At 37.2% G+C, this 21,342-nt stretch overlaps 2 protein-coding genes across 14 annotated transcripts in view; one reads left to right on the top strand and one right to left on the bottom strand.

The window, feature by feature from the left end:
• The window catches only part of cdk5rap2 (CDK5 regulatory subunit associated protein 2), a 42,581-nt gene extending 27,517 nt beyond the window's left edge, over positions 1 to 15,064 (top strand). For 7 of the 13 annotated variants that reach the window (XM_032539727.1, XM_032539726.1, XM_032539725.1 and 4 more), the window contains 14 exons: positions 932 to 1,119; positions 2,371 to 2,718; positions 3,040 to 3,165; positions 3,338 to 3,454; positions 3,716 to 3,905; positions 4,417 to 4,538; positions 4,811 to 5,014; positions 5,128 to 5,220; positions 6,145 to 6,407; positions 6,550 to 6,699; positions 6,790 to 6,928; positions 7,175 to 7,221; positions 7,329 to 7,383; positions 14,527 to 15,064. In XM_032539727.1, the coding sequence (XP_032395618.1) occupies positions 932 to 1,119; positions 2,371 to 2,718; positions 3,040 to 3,165; positions 3,338 to 3,454; positions 3,716 to 3,905; positions 4,417 to 4,538; positions 4,811 to 5,014; positions 5,128 to 5,220; positions 6,145 to 6,407; positions 6,550 to 6,699; positions 6,790 to 6,928; positions 7,175 to 7,221; positions 7,329 to 7,383; positions 14,527 to 14,672 (2,188 nt within the window). In that variant the 3' untranslated portion in view covers positions 14,673 to 15,064. The remainder of the gene's footprint in view (positions 1 to 931; positions 1,120 to 2,370; positions 2,719 to 3,039; positions 3,166 to 3,337; positions 3,455 to 3,715; positions 3,906 to 4,416; positions 4,539 to 4,810; positions 5,015 to 5,127; positions 5,221 to 6,144; positions 6,408 to 6,549; positions 6,700 to 6,789; positions 6,929 to 7,174; positions 7,222 to 7,328; positions 7,384 to 14,526) is intronic. The other 6 variants (XM_032539718.1, XM_032539715.1, XM_032539716.1 and 3 more) reach the window with 6 other exon arrangements.
• A 379-nt stretch (positions 15,065 to 15,443) lies between these two features.
• nup188 (nucleoporin 188) overlaps positions 15,444 to 21,342 on the bottom strand; it is a 17,996-nt gene continuing 12,097 nt past the window's right edge. Inside the window, exons 34-43 of the mRNA XM_032539728.1 lie at positions 20,003 to 20,203; positions 19,529 to 19,618; positions 19,227 to 19,379; positions 17,940 to 18,077; positions 17,767 to 17,841; positions 17,350 to 17,565; positions 17,096 to 17,227; positions 16,937 to 17,010; positions 16,224 to 16,353; positions 15,444 to 15,927 (exon numbers count right to left, since the gene is read on the bottom strand). Coding sequence (XP_032395619.1) covers positions 15,748 to 15,927; positions 16,224 to 16,353; positions 16,937 to 17,010; positions 17,096 to 17,227; positions 17,350 to 17,565; positions 17,767 to 17,841; positions 17,940 to 18,077; positions 19,227 to 19,379; positions 19,529 to 19,618; positions 20,003 to 20,203 — 1,389 coding nt within the window. The 3' untranslated portion in view covers positions 15,444 to 15,747. The remainder of the gene's footprint in view (positions 15,928 to 16,223; positions 16,354 to 16,936; positions 17,011 to 17,095; positions 17,228 to 17,349; positions 17,566 to 17,766; positions 17,842 to 17,939; positions 18,078 to 19,226; positions 19,380 to 19,528; positions 19,619 to 20,002; positions 20,204 to 21,342) is intronic.

Below are 21,342 nucleotides of genomic sequence, written 5' to 3'. Positions count from 1 at the left end.
ACACACACACACACACACACACCCCACATTTCAGTGCTCATCCATTCATGTCCTTCAAAGTTCAGTATCATCCATAAAGCAAATTAAGCTTTGCATAAAACACCAATATGTCTATAAATGTATAGTTTGACGCTATTAACAACATTTGAAACACTCTAGGTTTTTATTTCTCACTATTGGCTGGGGAAATAATTATCAGAAAACTCCAAGTGCAGTTTTCCCTTATGTTTGATTGGAAATGATAAATGATTTTAAAAAATTGTAGCATCTGTGGTTTTAAAAATTGCTATTTTATTTGGATTTATTGATACCCTAATGTTGACTTTGGTGTTACATGATGACAATTACATTTTTTGATTAGAATATAAAGTTGCTCATGTGACATAAGTTAATCTATATTATTACTGATGTGGGCAGTCTTGGGGAGCTTCAGCAAGGATCACTGTTGTCCTGTGAGGAGAGCATGAAAGATCCTTCTGACAGCCCGTCTAGAATCCAGCAGGAGATAGATAATCTGCGTCTGGAACTAGAGGGCGAGAGAGAGCTGCTGCAGCAGCACGTCAGCCTCCTTGTTCAGCAAAACCTCACACTGGCTGAAAACACCAGGGAGCAGCTGGACCTGTGAGCGGGTTTGATCCATACAAACCGCATGATGTTTGTTGTGAACTCTTCTTTCATATTTTCCAGCTGGGTGTTGCTGATGAAAGTTGCAAGTCCTGTGGGAACACATTTTCTTGACATCTTAAGTCTCAAGTTGTGTCTCTTTTTGGGGTGCTACTCCTTGTTCTGGGTACTTATCTTCCCTGTTTTACATTGTTTTGCTCTCCAACCCTCCGGAATGAGCGTGATGGATAAAATCCATAGCCATAGACCAAGTGACCAATGTGACTAATTCCCTTCCTCTTTCTGTTCCCCTTCCACCTCCTCCCAGATTGGCAAAAGAACTGCAGGAGAAGAACCGTCTGATCCAGAGGCTGCAGAGCCCGTGCCCGCAGAGCCAGTTCAGAGGCCAAAGTCCCAGCAGCCACAACAGCTCTCGCTCTGATCTGTACCACTCGGACCGGAACTCCTCCTCCTGCCACAGCAGCCCAACCACACAAAGTGTTAATCAAGCCCACAGTAAGCACACAGATATGTTCAAATAAGTTGCTGATTTCTAGATGTAATACTTAAACCCAAACCGATAAGGGATTCTTATGGCCGATACAAATGGTTATTTAAAAATCTGATAATCCGATATATTGTCAGATATATATTTGAAAAATAAAAAAATCCAGAACACGTAACAAAACAAACAGATTTCCCTAACATTTCCTTGTTATTTGTATTTATGAGTTCTCACTAAAATAATATGATAAAAAAAATACAAACTTAAGATTTGAAACTTCAATTCCTTTTGTACAAAAGCACAATGACAAAAAAATAATAATCAGTGTTGCCAACAGGGACGTTGTAGGGCGCTCTCTGGTTGGCAAACTATGCAGCGCTTACACTCCTAACATAGTTGACGTTTTTATTTTTATTTACTATTTATTATAAATGCCGATTACGATAGTTTGGGGAATGCCTAATATCGGCCCAATGATTTATCGGTCAGGCTCTAGTGTGAAAACCAAGTCAAACTAAAGTCTTAAGTGTTACAGACGCTGGGTCTAGCCAGGTATAGTGTACTAGACTGTTTTGGTTATTTCAGACCACACTACTACCTTTTTAAAAATGCATCTTTTCCCCTTTCCTTACCGCATGGGTATTTCATTGACATTACCTGAGTGCTTGTCCACGGGCCTGGTCAGTCTAGTCGCAGCCTGTAATGGCACTTATTTTCAACTCAGATCCATTCTGTTGCAGTGAGGCGTCCCACAGGACAAAGCAGGCCGCCCAAGGGCTGATCAAGTGTCCAGTTTCAATCCACCTCCATTTCAAGTTGCATTATTCATTGCCACCTATCCGGTTCACTCTTCAAATTGTGTTTCCCCCAGGAAAAGAGACCACAAAGGTTATTGCAGAGATAAGTGAAGCATGTAGACATGTGAGCGGTCCTGCAGATAGGCCTGTAAACCAAAACTCACATTTCCCTAACTGCTAAAACACTATAGTTGCCAACACACACCCGTTTGGCTCTTTAAGTTTCAGTGGTTCATCTTTAGTGGTTCTGTTGTGACATTGAGTGACATTTTGGTTTACCAACTCGCAACTATAGAAGGAGGAACATCAATGACCAAATATCAATTTAGAAATTTATAATGAGGTGTGACAAAAAGGTCTTTCACACAAAAAATTACCACCAAAAAGCCCCCCAAAAATAATAAATGTATTATTTACGATTTCAGTATTAATCTTTTTACCCGTTGTCTCCCTGTACATGTTTAGGCCAGCGACACCACTCTGATTGGACAGGAGTATCTGTCCCTCCTGTAGGAGGAGCTCAGGAAGACAGTGTGTCTGGTTACAGGGATGCAGCCAGCAGACTGCCGGCCCTGCAGAGGGAGAACTGGCGACTACAGGATCAGCTGAGGGGCAGCGAGGAGCTCAACGCCACCCTGCGCAGTGAACTGGACCTTCATCGCTCAATTATGGCCCAGACCAGCTCCCACCATCAGGAACAGGATCAAAGCCATGACCAGGATGGTTCAGGGTCTCAGACGCAGTCTGATAAACAAGATGGAGACATTTGCTCACAAAAGAATGTTGTTGAACAGCCTTGCACAATGAATTCAGGTAAACATGGAGCTGTCACAATTCCATTTATTTTGCTTTTGTTATTTGAAGAAAAAAATTCTGTTGTGCTTTGTATATCCATGGTGTAGCAACATTTTGGGGATTTGTTGTTTTGATGAACATATGCAACCATTGCATAATGGGAAATATTGGGTCTAATGTTTTTGTAGTTTTGCCCCGTGCTGGGGAATAAAAGTCAGGATAGTTGACTTATGAATCTGTTATGTCTTGTGTGTCTCTTATAAGAGCAGTTTATGTAACTGCTACTAAATCCCCTCAAAGTACCTATTTGCTTTAGCATTATGCATTTGTGTCTGTCAGACTTGCTGGCAGAACATCTGCAGGAGATCCGCAGTTTGCGACAGCGCCTGGAGGAGAGCATCCGCACAAATGACCATCTCAGGGAACAGCTGGAGAAGAGACTAGCGGAGGTGGAGAAAGATCCAGGTAAACACCTGGAATCCTCTGCCTGTGTTTCATTCACTCTCTGTCAGTGTGGATATTAGAGTGTGTGTACTGTGTGTCAATAATATGGATGGGAAATTCTGCACTAAAATGAAAAATACTCTTCTTTATTGCAAGTACTTACCTTTTGGGTGATGTTTGTGTCCGTGTTCAGCAGCCACCAACATCTTTATCCATGGCAAAGAGGAGCAGGGTCAGCTGGCCAACGAGGTGCGATACCTCTGGGGACAAAACCAAGCCCTGAAGGAACAGCTCAGTCTGGGGTCTAGAGGTAAAATTCACATTTCCGTACAAGCTTACTTTAAACCCTACACATATTTTCAGTCAGTAGACCAATAGATGTAGAGAGCCAATAGTTTTCCAGATACCCATTTGCTAGTCTGTCCTCGCTGGTGCTGTTTTGCCCATGCCTCTATCCGAACTGACACACATCTATCACTGACGGTGCTTAAAAGTAAAGTAACTTAAGTAAACAATTTAACTTTACTTACTTAATTTTTTACTAACTCAAAAATATTTGTATTTCCTACAGACAAGCAGAAGGAGAACGAGAAACTACGGGAGACTCTGGCCAGGCGGACAGCCAAACTGGAGCAGAGCAGGAGGGAGTGTGAAGCTCTGAGGCAAGAAAACAGCCGACTGCAGGAGAGGCTGGAGCACAGCAGCCAAGAAAACTCCCAGCTGCAGGAGTCCCTGCACTACAGCAAGGAAGAGCTGCACAGGTACACACACATCACACTGCAACTTGGAAACACACACACACACACACACACACACACACACACACACACACACACACACACACACAGAGGTAGCATTCACTATCCTACACTTCTAAATGTCTCCTCGTAGTACACACACACTATCATTACTACTCTCCTTCATCCAACCAGAAACTACACAAAGCAACTAATTACCATTCTGAATGTTCATTACAATTACCATCATTCCATACTGTTTGTACAACTGGGAAACATTACAGTTTGATTTGTAAGCTCATACCAGAACACACGCGCATGTATATATACTATAATGATGGTATGTGACCTCTTGACCCGGGTCCTACTGACACCCAACACCTGGAGTCTAGTTTACGGTCAGATCACTTTTCCTCTCCCTTTCCTTACTCGGCGTGTGCGTGTGTGTCCGTCCTTCTCTATTCCTCTTTATAAATTATTATCAACCTTCATTTTTTTCCCATTAATTTTGGTGTGTTTTTGTGAATGCTTCCAGGTTGCAGTGTGATGTGAAGCTCCAGAGGCAGCAGCTTTCTGACTCGCAGCATCTTCTGCAGTCACTGCGGGTGGAGCTGCAAGTTTACGAAAAGATCAAGACTGAAGCTCACAAACCCAACGGTACTGCAGGTTTATTTTTAAAGAGCATATTGACGTGTTATGTAGTTTAAATGGTAATGGAGGAAGACAAGACAGTGAGACTAAAGAACAACTACAAATTATCTAAATTTAAAAATGTTTTAGTAATCATTTTTGTATCTGTACCACTCTTTGTAGCCAAAGACAGATTTCTATTTTAATTTCTACCCTAGACTAAACTATACATTTTTAATAAGATATTTAAGGGTACTGACATAGAGATTGATAGATTGACGCATGATTTCTTCTCTAAGCAGGATCCAGTGAGGCTACCCAGGACCCTCACTCTGGCTCAGTCCACCTCGGCGAGCTGTTGTTGGAGATCAGACACCTGAGGCTGCAGCTGGAGAGGAGCATCCAGACCAACACCGCACTGCGACACCGGCTGGAGGAGCAGCTGCTCAGAGGACCCAACCGCTCTGAAACCATCAACATCAACTACCTGCTGTCCTCTCCAGGTAAACACAAGGCACAGACTCGCTTGCTAGTTACTTGTCACAGGTAAACAGAGGCATGTAAGCACACAGGAACCTGCCAGGCCATTTCAATGTTGTTTTTACATTCTTCTTAGATGAAGGAGTTACCAGGTCACCAGGTCGTGAAGGCTGCGATCCTCTCCGTCACTCATTTCAGAGTCACAACGAACACACTGGTCTTCTCCATGGTAAGAAAACCTCATAGGTATCTGCTTTAAATTTCAGCAGTAAATACACACAAACCTTTATTATACCTTTTTCACACTACCGGCCAGGGCTGGGCTAGGGTTGTCTGATCAGGGCTAAACCATCCTTTTTGAAATTCAAACCAAGCCAGTCTACATGGGTATATCCCTTGTGATGACAATTCAAAGACTACCTGGATCAACCCGGAAGCAATGCATGACAATTACCTTAAATGCTTGAATGGGCGGCGCTTTCAAGTAATATTCAGTGAACAGCTAACATCACATAGCCTACTCCAGTCCATCTGTATACCAGCAGAACTAACGTTTTGAAGCCACTTGAATCTGTCATTGTACAGTAGGGAGATATAAATAAAGCTTCATGACTGATGATTGTTGATTGTTTGTTGCAATGATTACGTTCTAAAGCACAAATAAACAACCATCAAACACTTCTAGGAGGATTCTGTGCAGACTGATATCTCCTCCTCTGCACATTTATTGCAACAGCTTGACACATAATTAAGTTACTCTATTATTGATTTTTTTACTATTTTAAGATGAGGCAAAAACATTTCTCTTTGTTTGATTTAATAAAAAGTAAAGTTGTGCTTTCGGAGTTTTATACAATCTATCGTGAAACTTTGGCAACCTTTGACGACTCAAATCGAAATTTGTCCCGCCTCAGCTGTTAGCGACCCAGGTTGCGTGCAATTCACTTTTAAATGGACCTTAGCTTAGTCGAACCTGATCAAACCCACCTGGCGACCTGGGTCATGAAGCCAAGTAGATCAAGGAGGGTTACCCTATTCAAACAGATAGTCGATCTGGGTATAACCCTGATTGAGCCATTGGTGGGAAAGGGGTATTAGTGTTGTTGTCCAGTGTTTTGCAGAGAACAAATTATACTTTAAAACATCTTTTCAGATGAGAAACGTAATGCTTGCTCAGAGGTGGACGGCCGGTCTTTCAGCAGCAGCTCGGGTGAAAGTGTCTCCGGCGCTCCCTCTCGCCTGGTGCCGGGCCACCGGATGTGGGCCAATCGCAACGGCCGCCATATTTTGGGTCTGATTGAGGACTACAATGCCCTCCGCAAGCAGATCTCAGAGGGACGTAAGCTGTCGCGTAACATGGACACACAATTGCAGGAGAGTCTGCACACAGTCAGACAGCAAGGCTCTAACAACAAGGTACTGCCAACCTGGCAACCTAATCACAGTTTGTGATGCATAAAACAAATTCAATTAAAAGTCTTTACTAAGGTATTAATCATTTCACATCTCGCACAAATCATAACAAGTCATTAGTGTCATTATGTGTATATCTTCATAGGTGATAGAACAGGAGCACCTGAAAAGTTTGTCTGGCAGCATGAGCACCATGCAGCACGTGTTAGAGGAGGCTGGGCGACTGCTCAAACTGGTGTGGAGAGTCTCTTTGCCAGTTGGTAACACAGCAGTGGACGGCGGCAACAACCAGCAGGTAGACATGCAGAAAAACATATACTGTATCTGCCCAATCCAATTAAGTATCTACGAGACCAAATCTTAATCTTTTTATCCTCCGTAACAGGATGAGCTGCTGAAAAATGAGATAGCCAGACTGAAGAGCAGGCTGTCACAGCAGGAGAGGATGCTGACTGGAGCCGTTAAACGCCTCCGAACAACCAACCAGCTCAAAGAGGGAATGGAAAAAGTCATCATCGATCAGTGTAAGATGATCTTTTTTGCTTTTTTTTTGTTTTACGATACCTACCCTGTACACTACGGTGTGGTGATTTGCTACTTTTTCCTTGTTTTATATAATTGTAAATTGAATATCTTGGTGTTTTGTATTCTTTTAATTAATCCATGATACATATAATTATCAGTTTCAGCTCCTCTGTTTACCTGTGAGTAAATAAACTGACATATGTGACCATATTTGATGATAATAGAATTATTTTCCCCCAATATAGTGTATCTAACCCACGGAGTGTTGAAAAAAGCCAGGGGGAATTTAGAGGTGAGTTTACGAAAAAATAGTCCGCGGTTACAAAATGACAAACTAATGGTCTTTCAGTGAATTACTCTTCTCTTCCTTCTCATCCTGTGTGTGAAATAATAATATAGACAAATTACTGCACCCTATTTGGCCCAAAAGGCCTGTCTGGAGGACCAGACGGAGGTAAGTGTGGTTGAGGTGCAGGCTTTGATCTGATGCATGAGACCCTGTTGATTTGGTTTTATTTGTTGCATGTATCAAATATCAAAACATGAATGTATCATTAGATACTCAGTTTTATGGGTTGACTACATTCATGTAAGAAATCCTACTATTGCTTGTTTTGGACACAATTTGAATTGCATTAGGAATTAGCTAGCCGTACCTAATCAGACTATATGCAGGAATCCTGAAGTTAAATGTAATACCTTTTTTAGGACCTTTTTCAAAACGCCTTAGATTTGAAGACCTCATTACCACTTTAAGTTCTAACCGATTACATCAGCGGGAAAAATATTAAAAAATCATAGTATACTATGGCAGAAAAAGTCATAGAAAAGTATGGCTTAAAAATATTTTTTAAAAAGTCATAGAAAAGTATGGCATGCAAAATATTAAAAATATAATTTTTATTACCACTATATTATGACTTTTTTTCGACATAGTATAATAAACATGATACTTTTTTTTGACATACTTTTTTATGACTTTTTCCAACTTGATTGCAGTACTATACTGTGACTTTTTTCGCCATACTATAAAATAACTCACCTGTCATTCACCTTTCTTGACATAGCATGAGTTTTTAAATTTTTTTGACATATTATACTGACTTTTCTCCACTTTTTTTGACATACTATTTTATAGTATAAGTCGCAGGACCAGCCAAACTATGAACAAATACAGTAATATTGTATGAATTTTCCCCCCATTTTTTGACGTACTATACTATGACTTTTTTCACCATACTATAAATTGAATTTATACACATTTTCACATACTATACCATACTTTGTTTCCACTTTTTTTGACATACTGTACTATGACCTTTTTTTTCCTATACTACACTATCGCTTTTTTCAACATTCTAAACTATGGCTTTTTATCACTTCTTTGATGTACTACACTATGATTTTTTTCCACATACTATACATTGGCTTTATACACTTTTTTGACAAACTATACTATGACTTTTTTTGACATACTATACCATGATCCTTTTTGACATACTATACTATGACTTGTTTCTACTTTTTTAACATACTATACTATGACTTGTTTCTACTTTTTTGACATACTATACTATGAGTTTTTTTCAACATACTATACATTGACTTTTTCCATTTTTTTTTACATACTATACTATTGCTTTTTTCTACTTTTTTCATCATACTAAACTATGGCTTTTTATCACTTTTTTGACGTGCTATACTATGACTTTTTGACATACTATGACTATTTTCAATTTTTTGATGTACTATACTATGACTCTTTTCAACATACTATACATTGACTTTGTTTCCACTTACTACTATACTATGACTTTTTCCACTTTTTTAATGTACTATACTATGACTTTATTTACAATTTTTTGACAAACTGTACGATGACTTTTTTCTAAATACAATATGACTTTTTTCCAATTTTTTTTTGACATACTATACTATGACTTTTTTTTGACATACTATGACTGTTTCCACGTTTTTTGACGTACCTTTCATGACTTTTTGTTGTACTATACTATGACCTTTTTCGAGATACTATACCATGACTTTTTTTACATTCTATACTTTCGCTTTTTTCTACTTTTTTTAACATACTATACTATGACTTTTTCCACTTTTTTGATGTACTATGCTATGAAATTTTGACATACTATGACTGTTTTCAATTTTTTAATCTACTATACTATGATTTTTTTCAACATACTATACATTGACTTTATTCACTTTTTTCACATACTATACATTGACTTTGTTTGACATACTATACCATGATCATTTTTGACATACTATACTATGACTTTGTTTCCACTTTTTTGACAAACTATACGATGTTTTTTGACATACTATAATATGACTTTTTTTTGACTCGAATGTTTTTTTCTCCATACTAAACTATCGCTTCTTTCAACATACTAAACTATGGCTTTTATCACTTTTTAATGTACTACACTATGACTTTTTTTCAACATACTATACATTGACTTTATACACTTCTTTTAACATACTATACCATGACTTTATTTTTTTTGTTGTTCATACTATACTATTGCTTTTTTCAACATCCTATTTTTTCAACTTTTTTGACGTACTATACAATTCATTTTTTTCAACATACTATACCTATGACTTTTCAACTTACTATGACTATTTTCAATTTTTTTGATGTACTATACTATTTATGGCTTTTTTACACTTTATTCGACATACCTTTCAGGACTTTGTTTGATGTACTATACTATGACTTGTATTTTAATTTTTTCGACGTACTACAGTATGACTTTTTCCCAACATACTAGACCATGAGTTTTTTACTTTTTTCGACATACTATACCATGATCATTTGACATACTGTACTATGACGTTTTTCCACATTTGTTGGACATACTATACTATGACATGACTTCCACTTTTTTCGACATACTATACTATGACTTTTTTACTTTTCGATATATTATACTATGACTTTTTTACTTTTTTTGACATACTATACTATGACTTTTTTACTTTTTTTGACATACTATACTATGACTTTTTTACTTTTTCAACATACTATACTATGACTTTTATTTTACTTTTTTCGACATACCATACTATGACTTTTTTCGACATACTATAACTTTTTAACTTTTTCCGACGTACTATACTATGACTTTTTTACTTTTTCAACATACTATACTATGACTTTTATTTTACTTTTTTCGACTTACCATACTATGACTTTTTTCGACATACTATAACTTTTTAACTTTTTCCGACGTACTATACTATGACTTTTATTTTACTTTTTTCGACATAACTATACTAGACTTTTTTTCAACATACAATACTATGACTTTTTTACTTTTCGTTATTATACTATGACTTTTTTACTTTTCGTCTATTATACTATGACTTTTTACTTTTTCGTATGTTTATCATATGACTTTTTTCCACATCTAATACTATGATTTTTTTCGACATACTATACTATTACTTTTTTCAACATACTATACTATGACTTTTTTACTTTTCGATATACTATACTATGACTTTTTTACTTTTTTTGACATACTATACTATGACTTATTTTACTTTTTTCGACATACTATAATTTTTTAACTTTTCCCGACGTACTATACTATGACTTTTTTCCAACATACTATACCATGACTTTTTTACTTTTTTGACATACTATATATGACTTTTTTCAACGTACTATACTATGACTTTTTTCCAACATACTATACCATGACTTTTTTACTTTTTTCGACATACTATACTATGACTTTTTTCAACATACTATACTATGACTTTTTTACTTTTCGATATACTATACTATGACATTTTTACTTTTTTTGACATACTATACTATGACTTTTTTACTTTTAACAACATACTATACAATGCTTTTTTTCAACGTACTATACTATGACTTTTTATACTATAAAAACTATAAAAAAATGCTACATACTATACTCTGAATCTCTCCCACATTGTATTTTCCGGACTATAAGTTGCTCCGAAGTATAAGTTGCATCAGTCAAAAGAAATGCACCATGTAGAAGAAAGACAACATGTATAAGTCACATTCATTTAGAAATTTATTTTACAACATCAAAGATAAAGAACAGACATTTAGCACACAGAACAACAGGCTGAATGTGGTAGGTGTCTGGTTTTTCAATTATACGATAGCACACAGAACAACTACCAGGGCATGGAGACAAAACTACATAGTTGACAAGCCTCTTGTTAAAGCACCCATCTGTGGACTTGTTCTTCCAGTTCTGGCCATCTTGCTATCAGCCTGCGATTATCTTTCTTTTTTCTTTATTACCGGAAGAGTAACCTTTTTGCCAGTCATTCACAATTTCACACTTACTCCAAACTTTCTTTCTGCTGCTCAATTACTGTTTCGGCTGCAGAATACAATTTTCAGAATCAGTCTAGTCTAGTTAAAAAAAAAAAGTCATAGTATGACTTTTTTTCCCAACAAACTATACTATGTTGAAAAAAGTGGGAAAGAAAGTCATAGTATGTAGACGAAAGTGGAAAACAAGTTATGGTATAGTATGTGGAAAAAAGTAAAAAAGTCATAGTATAGTATTTCGAAAAGTAAAAGTCATAGTATAGTATGTCGAAAAAAGTAAAAAAGTCATAGTATAGTATGTCGAAAAAAGTAAAAAAGTCATAGTATAGTATGTCGAAAAAAGTAAAAGTCATAGTATAGTATGTCGAAAAAAGTAAAAAAGTCATAGTATAGTATGTCGAAAAAAGTCATAGTATAGTATGTCGAAAAGTAAAAAGTCATAATATAGAATATTCAAAGTCATAGCAAGTATATCGAAAAAAGTAAAAAGCATGTATAGTATGAAAAAGTAAAAGTCTAGTATAGTATGTCAAAAGTAAAGTCATAGTATAGTATGTCGAAAAAAGTAAAAAGTCATAGTATATGTATGTCGAAAAAAGTAAAAAGTCATAGTATAGTGGTCGAAAAAGTAAAAAAGTATAGTATAGTAGGTCGAAAAGTAAAAAAGTCATAGTAAGTATGTCGAAAAAGTAAAAAGTCATAGTATAGTATGTCGAAAAAGTAAAAGTCATTAGTATGTATGTCGAAAAAAAGTAAAAAAGTCATAGTATAGTAGTCGAAAAAGTAAAAAGTCATAGTATAGTAGGTCGACAAAAGAAAAAGTATAGTATAGTATGCGAAAAGTATAAAATCATAGTATAGTATGTCGAAAAAAGTGTAAAAAGTCATAGTATAGTATGTCGAAAAGTAAAGTCATAGTATGTCAAAAAAAAAGTCATAGTATGTCGAAAAAAGTAAAAAGTCATAGTATAGTATTCGAAAAGTAAAAGTCATAGTATAGTATGTCGAAAAAAGTAAAAAAGTCAAGTTATAGTATGTCGAAAAGTAAAAGTCTAGTAGTATCGAAAAAGTAAAGTCATAGTATAGTATGTCGAAAAAAAAGTAAAAAGTCATAATATAGTATATCGAAAAAAAAAGTAAAAAAAGTCATAGTATAGTATTTTCGAAAAGTAAAAGTCATAGTATAGTATGCGAAAAGTAAAAAAATTCATAATATAGTATATCGAAAAAAGTAAAAAAAGTCCTAGTATAGTATGTCGAAAAGTAAAAGCATAGTATAGTAGGTAGAAAAAGTAAAAAAGTCATAGTATGTTTCGAAAAGTAAAAGTCAAATAGTATATCGAAAGTCATAGCATATAGTATCGAAAAAGTAAAAAGTCATAGTATAGTATGCGACAAAGTAAAAGTCATAGTAAGTATGGTCAAAAAGTTCAGTATGTCGAAAAAGTAAAAAAGTCATAGTATAGTATTTCGAAAAGTAAAAGTCTTAATATAGTATATCGAAAGTCATAGCATAGTATATCGAAAAAAGTAAAAAAGTCATAGTATAGTATGTAAAAAAAGTCATAATATAGTATATCGAAAGTCATAGCATAGTATATCAAAAAAAGTAAAAAAGTCATAGTATAGTATGTCGAAAAGTAAAAGTCATAGTATGTCAAAAAAAGTCACAGTATAGTATGTGAATAAAAAAGTAAAAAAGTCATAGTATGTCGTAAAAAGTAAAAAAGTCATAGTATAGTATGTCGAAAAGTAAAAGTCATAAAATAGTATATCAAAAAAGTCATAGTATATTGAAAAAAGTAAAAAAGTCATAGTATATTGAAAAAAGTAAAAAAGTCATAGTACAGTATGTCGAAAAAAGTAAAAAAGTCATAGTATAGTATATCGAAAAGTAATAAGTCATAGTACAGTATGTCGAAAAAAGTAAAAAAGTCATAGTATACTATATCGAAAAGTAAAAAAGTCATAGTATAGTATGTCGAAAAAAGTCATAGTGTAGTATATTGAAAAGTAAAAGTCCTAGTATAGTATGTCAAAAAAGTAAAAAATTCATAATATAGTATATCGAAAAGTAAAAAAGTCACAGTATAGTTTGTTGGAAAAAGTCACAGTATGTTGAAAAAAGTGGGGGAAAAGCATAGAATGTTGGGGGAAAAAGTCAGTACAGTATGATGAAAAATGTCATAGTTTACCGTGGAGAAAAGGTATAGTTTGTTGGTAAAAAGGTTATAGCACAGTATGACAAATAAAAGTCAAAGTAAATTAGGTTGGGAAAAATTGTCATAGTATGTCAAAAAAAAAAAAAAGTCGTACTATGTTGAAAAAAGCCATGGTATACTTTATCAAAGTCATAGTATGTCAAAAGTGGAAAGAGTCATAGTATTTCAAAAAAGCATAGTATAGAATGTCGGGAATAAGTCATAGTACAGTATGATGAAACAAAACATAGTTTAGCACGTCGAGAAAACGTTATAGTATGCCGGAAAGAAGTCATGTTATAGTACATCATGTAGAAAAAGGTAGAGAAAAAGTTGTGTGTTGGGGGAGAAATATCACAGGATAGTATGTCAAAAGCTAATAGTAGAGTATATTAAAAAAAAGTCTTAAGTATAGTATGGCAAAAAAAAAAAGTCAGTAAGTGTCAGTGCTCACGCAACACAATTGGCTTAAACTTACCCATATAACCTTCAAACATTTTTTTACACACAGAAAACAAGCTACAAAATTTAATCCCTCGTAAAATAGTTCCAGCCTTTTTAGTATGTTTTTAAAGGGACTGATTAACTTTTAATACACTATGGACCACTCTGCTAATGAACAGGAAATTGATCATATTGCGTTCAAGTTACTGTGTAAAAGTAGTTTAACATTTAGGGGGAAAAAGAGGTTATTCTCTGCTCCCAGTTAAATACAAAACTACAACCAGTAGACTGGAAGTGAACTTTAGCTTCGGATGGAGCCAGGCCAGCTGCTTCCCCTTGTTTTCAGATTTTATGCCAAGCTGTTTCGAGCTTCATATTGAACAGACAGATGAGTGATATCAACCCTCAAAAAGCAAATAAGCGTATTGCCCTGATTGTCAAAAATATTCCTTTTAAAACGACATGCATGTCTGCAAGCAGTTGAAAAATGTCAGTATTTTTTTTTTTTTAATGCCTACAGCACCACATTTTCCCGGCATGTTAAGATGTATATTGACGGTTAGCATTTTACAGTCTGATGTTATAGTCCCTGTGTTGTCTGTTTCAGGAGGTCCCAGTCAATGGCCAGTAGGGGACACTACCAACCTTCAGACTGAGCAGATATGTGTTCCTGTTTCTACAAGAACTGCAGGGAGACACTCTGAGTCCTCAGAGGATCGCCATAGTGACGCCTCTTTACACTCCAGTTACTAAATCTGCTGTTTTAATGCCCTAGAAGGCTTTTAATAATGTAGCTACCTAATGTTCATCCGGCCTTATCCTGCTGTAAAACAGTCACCTTACTCTCCCGTTATCAAAGCCTTTTTGTCCAATAATTGCACATGACCTGCCTATGATTTCATTTATTTGAGGTACTGAAGTTGTAAACGTCTTTTAAAAGAAAATGCCTTTGTAAATAGTTATCCCTGCAAATATTTTCCTTTTATTCTTTTATGATTCATACACAATATGAAAATGTATTTTATTACTGACATTGTTTTTACGTTTGGGATTTCATGGGTCAGTTTATGTAAAGGATGGTTTAGGACTGTTGTGTGTTCAAAGAATCATGTGCAAAATGCAGTAAAAAGAATTTAATGATGAAACTTAACTGTGGTACAAAAGTCCCTTTATTAGCATATACATTTAAGTAAAAATCTTGGTAGCTGTTTCAACATGTGTACATGGATAAGCACAGATAAGAAAATAGCAAGTTCAGATCAAGCTTTAGTGAAAATGAAGAGAATTAGAAAAGGTATAATGGAGCTTTACAGAATGAGCTTTCCACAACATTTAAAATTATATTTCAAAGATCTCATGTTTTTTAAGCTACGCATGAAACATGTCTGGTTGTCACGCATCATCAAAATGACCTATAAAACTAGGCCTTGGACAGATAAACCACAGGCAGTGACTGGCAGTTTAGGAGCACACAGATTTAAATCTCTTCATAATACACGTTTCTTTTTTGGGACAATCTGGCACTTTCTCATTGGCCTTTCAAAGTAAACATTGGTGGTGGTGGTGTCAGATTTAGTTATAACAGCAGCTTTGGCAAGATGAATAGTTCAAACAATGGTTCCAATCATTATATTAGAATAAACACACTCACTCCAGGTCACACAGTTGTGCTATCTGAACTACTGTAATAAGGGTGGAGATAAATGAGCCATTACATCTGGATTTTTTTTGTTCCGTTTGTACGACTGCAGGTACAAAAACAACGTTGGCTGTTTGTATTGGGTGGGGGGGGGCAGAAACTTGTAGATTTCCTGTAGAAGTCATAAATCTATCTCTGCACAAGTCTGACAAAGGCCTGAACGAGCTGAATGAACGGCTCCTGGCCTTCATGGCTTGCCTTGGAGCCTGGGGTGGATTGTTTGGATTGGGTGGAGGGGAGGATGCCGCTGGCCGGAGACGACGGAGAGCCCCTGCGGAAGTGGCGGGAAAGGCTTGAGAGAAGAGTGCTCTGGTGGTGAAGAAAAAAAAAAAAAGAAAAGTTAGGCCATATTTAGTCAGTATATTAAAAAAAGATAAGACTTGCGTAACTATTTTTCCTTAAAAAGACCAAAACGATCGATGTGCTCGTCCATCTCTCTATACCTGAGGTCTATGGCAGACAGGAATAAACTACATCAGGCTCGGGATACGCCTGGGATCAACTCATTGTTGGATTTGGGTCAGACGTATTCTTTAAAAGGATGCATGAGACTTTAAAAAAAAAAACAAAAAAAACAACAGGTTAGGTAAGATGTGATGTCTCACCAGTTCAGAGCTGAGCTCCTGTTTGAGTCTCTGTTTGTCTCGAGGCAGGATGGAGGGATCTTTTAGACATCGAACAGCCTGAGAGATCAGCACGTAGAAACAGTTCTCCATGGTGAACATCAGCAACGACCTGAGGAGAAAAACAAGCTCATGTTATGTTCCAAAGCAAAGTGAAAAAAATAGTCTGACATTTTACAAAAATTTACTTTCACGTCATCAGTACCACGCATATTGGTCTGTGTGAAGCTACAATCAGTTAGCTTAGCTTAGGCTAGCATATAGACTGTAAACGGCTAGTCTAGCTGTCTGTGTACAGGTAAAAACCTTTGGACGGATTAGAACATGTTAATTGGTGGGCTTAGATCTACTGGCAGGTAGAATGTTAGTTGTTCACCACTCTATGCTAAGCTAACTAGCTTCATATTTGGGTAGTCTTTTGCCAGACCCGTCTCCACAGCAGTGTGTCAGTGGCTACACCGCCTATCTGTTCTAGGATAAGGCGAAAAAACACTGACTTTTTTTTTTTTTTTAAACCAATCACAACTGCCCTTTATGGCGCTAAGTTCCGATAGCGGAGACAGTAAGAGAGGAGGAACATTTGGGGTGTGCAATGTCAGGCTTAACCTCAACAACGTACTTCCTTTGAGCCAGATGAATAGTGAAGCAAATCAATTTAGATAACACCTTGAGTAGCGGGAGGGGGATTTACTCACTTCAGAGCTTGGATCTCATCTGATGAGGCCAGTGACACTATGCTCAAGGAAACTGGCTCTTTCTTCTTCTCCATCTATGAACAAACGGAATATAAATAATCAGAGATCTGCTGCAGGCTGACTGTAGCTCAGGTTGTTCATGTTACACTCAACATTTACCTCACTCAACATGCTCAGGGCCACGTTGATGGTGGCCAGCAGGGTTCCAAACGAAGGAGCCACGTCAGGGTCAAATGCCGGCGTTGTGAAGCTGAGCACAAACAGGGTTCGATACTCTGCCAAATCCATACTCTGAGACACAAATCAGCATTTTTATTGTCTTTTAAGTAAAAAAAAATAAATAAATGTCCACATGTGGCACAGGACAAAGACTAATTTTAGAGGAAGCATTCAAGCAGAATAAGCAGGCTCACCTGGTCCAGGAGGATCTGGCAGCAGTCTGGAGTGAAGTGCTGCAGAGTGGCCAGGGTTTTGCTGAGGATCTTCAGAAGACTGCACTGCACAGCCAGCAGGGCCTTCTGCTCTGCTTCCTCTCTCTCCCCTCCACCTGCTGCTTCTTTAGACAGGGTTTGGGGACCCCGCTGTGTCCTTGGAAGGGGACCAGGAGGCAACGCTTCGCCGTTTTTAGCCTAAACAAAATCCAAAGCAAACATAAAGCCTGAATAAAGAATCTTTTTTTTTTTTTTTTTTTTTTTTACTGGATTCTCGGGGCTGTTTACCATCACAATGTGCAAGACATACACTCATAGTAAGTCACTACTGAATGAATATGTAATGATGCTGTAGTAAAATGTTGTAGTAAAAAGGTAGAACATCTCCTGGTTTCTTACCTGGAGGTAGTGATGAAGCATCTTCTTGCTGTGGAGTAAATACGTGCAGGTCTGGCAAAGATAACAAAGGTTCACCTGCAGGGAGGAGAGAGAAAGAGACATACTAACTGAATCCTGCACCAGTGGAGCTGTGCGGTTATCTTTGCTGATGTGGAGTTGTCCTCTGGACTTGCCTGTACATCTCGGAGCAGACTGGGCAGGTGGAACTGCCACTCCTTACAGAAGCTCGAGAGCTGCAGCAGGAAGCCGACCGTGTGATCGGCCTCGTCCAAACATGCCAGGCTCTGCACTGTTCGCACTGCATTCAGACACTGAGCGGGAAGATTAGAAATACTATTGTCAAAAAAAAAAAAGCAAGCACAATAACGGCATGCAAATGTCTTATTACTGCTTGTTGTATGAAGTGAGAACACCTTTGCTGAACACACTGCTGAGGGAAATACAATGTAATGGTGCAATTTGTAGCAGGTTCACTTCTGTGGTTACAATGACAAATAAATTATTACAAATCTTGATTGACGTAAGGACTTAGTGGGAGACGAACGTACACAGAGTGTAGCAATGGCAGATTAAGGTAAATCATATAGAGGTGAGTTGATGACACAAGTACAACAGAATAATTATCAGCAACAATTTTGATAAAATTGTCACATTTTTTTCTTATTTTTTAACAAATTCAGTGGTTCCAGCTTCAGCAAAATGTGACTATTTGCTGGTATTCTTAGTCTTTTATAGTGGTAAATTGTGGTTTCAAGGAGTAGGGATATTTAACTATGCATATTTATTTATGTATTACTCTGTGTCACCTCCAATTGTGCAATGTCATTTCTATTCATCCGCACCTTAGTCTATATTATTGCATCTTAACTAAATACATTTGTGTATATGGGTAGTAGGCCTGCACGATTCTGGGGAAAAATATGAATCACCATTTTTTTTTGCTTAGAATTGATATCACGATTCTCTGCCATGATTTTTTGGACCATGACAAAACAAAACAGATTGGCAGTACCACACAGATTTGTTTTTTGGCACCTATAGATCATCGCGCATCACCACAAGTCTGTAAACATAGAGGCCTCAATGAAGAGAAGGGAGAGCATTAAAACCTATTTTATAAACTGTGTTTAAAACTCACAGAAGAAAGTAGCAGCGTTTGGGATGCAGTCGGCTCAAAAAATGTAATGAGAATCCATGTCATAAAAAAAAGAAAAGATATATAAATTTGTTTTTAAATTGAATTTATTTAAAAATTAAATCGTGAACAGGGTGAATTGAGATCGCAAATTTATGACATTTAATTGTGCAGGCCTATTGGACAGGCTTTTTGAATAATTTACCATAGATTTCAGAACTTAAGGAGCATTTTTATTCATTCTCTAAAGTTTATAAATTATTATAAATATATTATAAATTAATCAAGTGGTTTTTTTTGTTGACGGTGTTCCTAACAGTCATACCTGTAGTATGCGTTCTTGATGTACTCCGACAAAGTCCAGAGCCTCGTTGATGAAGTTGTAGCGCAGCGTCTTGAGCAGACTCTCCATTAAAGACATGCAGAGGCGGTACACCCCCGGCCAGCAGGCGGAGTCCTGGGACTTCCGGGAGAAACTCTGCTCAGCAACATAAACATATTATATTATTGAATCATTTTAATGAAGTGCTTTGTCTGTATCATTAAGAAAAAATTTGTGATAAGCAAGGCAGAATTTATGTTGTTTTTTTTCTAAAAGGATGGCTTTAATTTAGTTGTTCTTTTTACCTGTGATGCTCCGTTTGACACCTCGTAGACACTCAGGAGAGGGAGGCAGATAGTCTGGATGACTCCCGCTCCAGCCACAGCTGCTGCCCCCTGGAGGAGACATGAAGACACCCTCAACATTGGACGTCTTAAACTGAAGCAAAGGATTGATTTATAAACATGAAAGGGCGATGCAAGTATTGGCAGTGTATCCAAAGCCCAATACTACACAGTGCTCTGTGCTGTAGAAAAATGTCTGAGAATTTAAAAATGAAATTTTATATTTGTAAGCCATTTAAAAACATGTACTTCTTCAGAAGAAACAAATGAGCCTTGAGGTGAGAGCCAGAACGAGGGTAGGTAAGTCAGAAATATTTAGAGACCGACTAACGCATTGTTGGTTTTGGTCTTTTCACAGTATTTATTGGCAAAAAGAATTATAAACACCAGCCTTATCTTTTAATTCTCAAGTAGAAGCACGTGTTTTGTGTTTACCTGAGGCGTGCGGGCCAGTGTGAGCAGCAGGTGAAGTGCAGCCTCAGTGAAGTAGAGGTTGTGTTTGGATCGCAGGCTGAGCTCAACAGCACTGAGCACCGACGGGAGAACCGGAATCTTACGCATCACCGAGACCCAGTGCTCGCCGTCCTCATCGGAGCGACACAGCTCCTTCGCTAAGTGCAGTGCTAGAACACACACCTGATTACAAAAAACAAACAAAAACAAAACAGGGACCAATTAACTTCATGTTGGATTTACAATGTTACTGAGAGCAATAAAGTTTAATTTCCCATGGTTTTTGTTCATACCACAGCAATGAAAGTGTATGTTGAATCTGTAAAATGAGATGAACAGTTGGATGTTACATAGACATACATGTATATATACACACACACACACACACACACACACACACACACACACACACACACACACACACACACACACACACACACACACACACACACACACACACACACACACACACACACACACACACACACACACAGTACTGTGCAGAAGTTTTAGGCAGGTATAAAAAAGTGCTGTAAAGTGTTGATAATTTATTTTCGTCAATTAACAAAATGCAGTGAATAAACAGAAGAGGATTTTAAATCAAATCAATATTTGATGTGACCACCCTTTCCCTTTAAGACCGCATCAATTCTTCGCGGTACACTTGCAGTTTGTAAAGGAACTCGGCTGGTACGTAGGTTGTTCCAAACATCTTGGAGAACTAACCATAGATCTTATGTGGGTGTAGGCTTTCTTAAAATCTTCGGTCTCTTCATGTAATCCCAGACACCCTCGATGATGTTGAGATCAGGGCTCTGGGGGGGCCACGCCATCACTTCCAGGACTTCTTGTTTTCTTCACACTAAAGATAGTTCTTATTGGCTTTGGCTGTATGTTTAGGGTTGTTATCCTAATAAATTTGGGGCCAATCATACGCCTCCCTGAGGGTATTGCATGATGGATAAGTATCTGCTGTTTCTCAGCATTGAAGACACCATTAATCCTGACCAAATCTCCAACTCCATTTGCAGAACTGCAGCCCCAAACTTGCAAAGAACCTCCACCATGCTTCACTGTTGCCTGAAGACACTCATTATTGTGGCACTCTCCAGCCCTTCGGCGGACCAACTGCCTTCTGCTCCAAATATTTCAGATGTTCACTCACTCACTTCATTCAGTTGACAGCACCTGCTGCCATTTTTCTGCACCCAAGTTCCTATATTTTCGTGCATAGTTGAGTCGCTTGGCCTTGTTTCCTTGTCAGAGGTATGGCTTTTTGGCTGCAGCTCTTCCATGAAGACCACTTCTGGCCAGACTTCTCC

This window comes from Etheostoma spectabile, chromosome 16, assembly GCF_008692095.1.
Source record: "Etheostoma spectabile isolate EspeVRDwgs_2016 chromosome 16, UIUC_Espe_1.0, whole genome shotgun sequence".
In the NCBI taxonomy this organism is placed as follows: Eukaryota; Metazoa; Chordata; class Actinopteri; order Perciformes; family Percidae; genus Etheostoma; species Etheostoma spectabile.
Note: the sequence above shows the minus strand (reverse complement) of the source record. Positions and strands in the feature narration are given on the sequence as shown.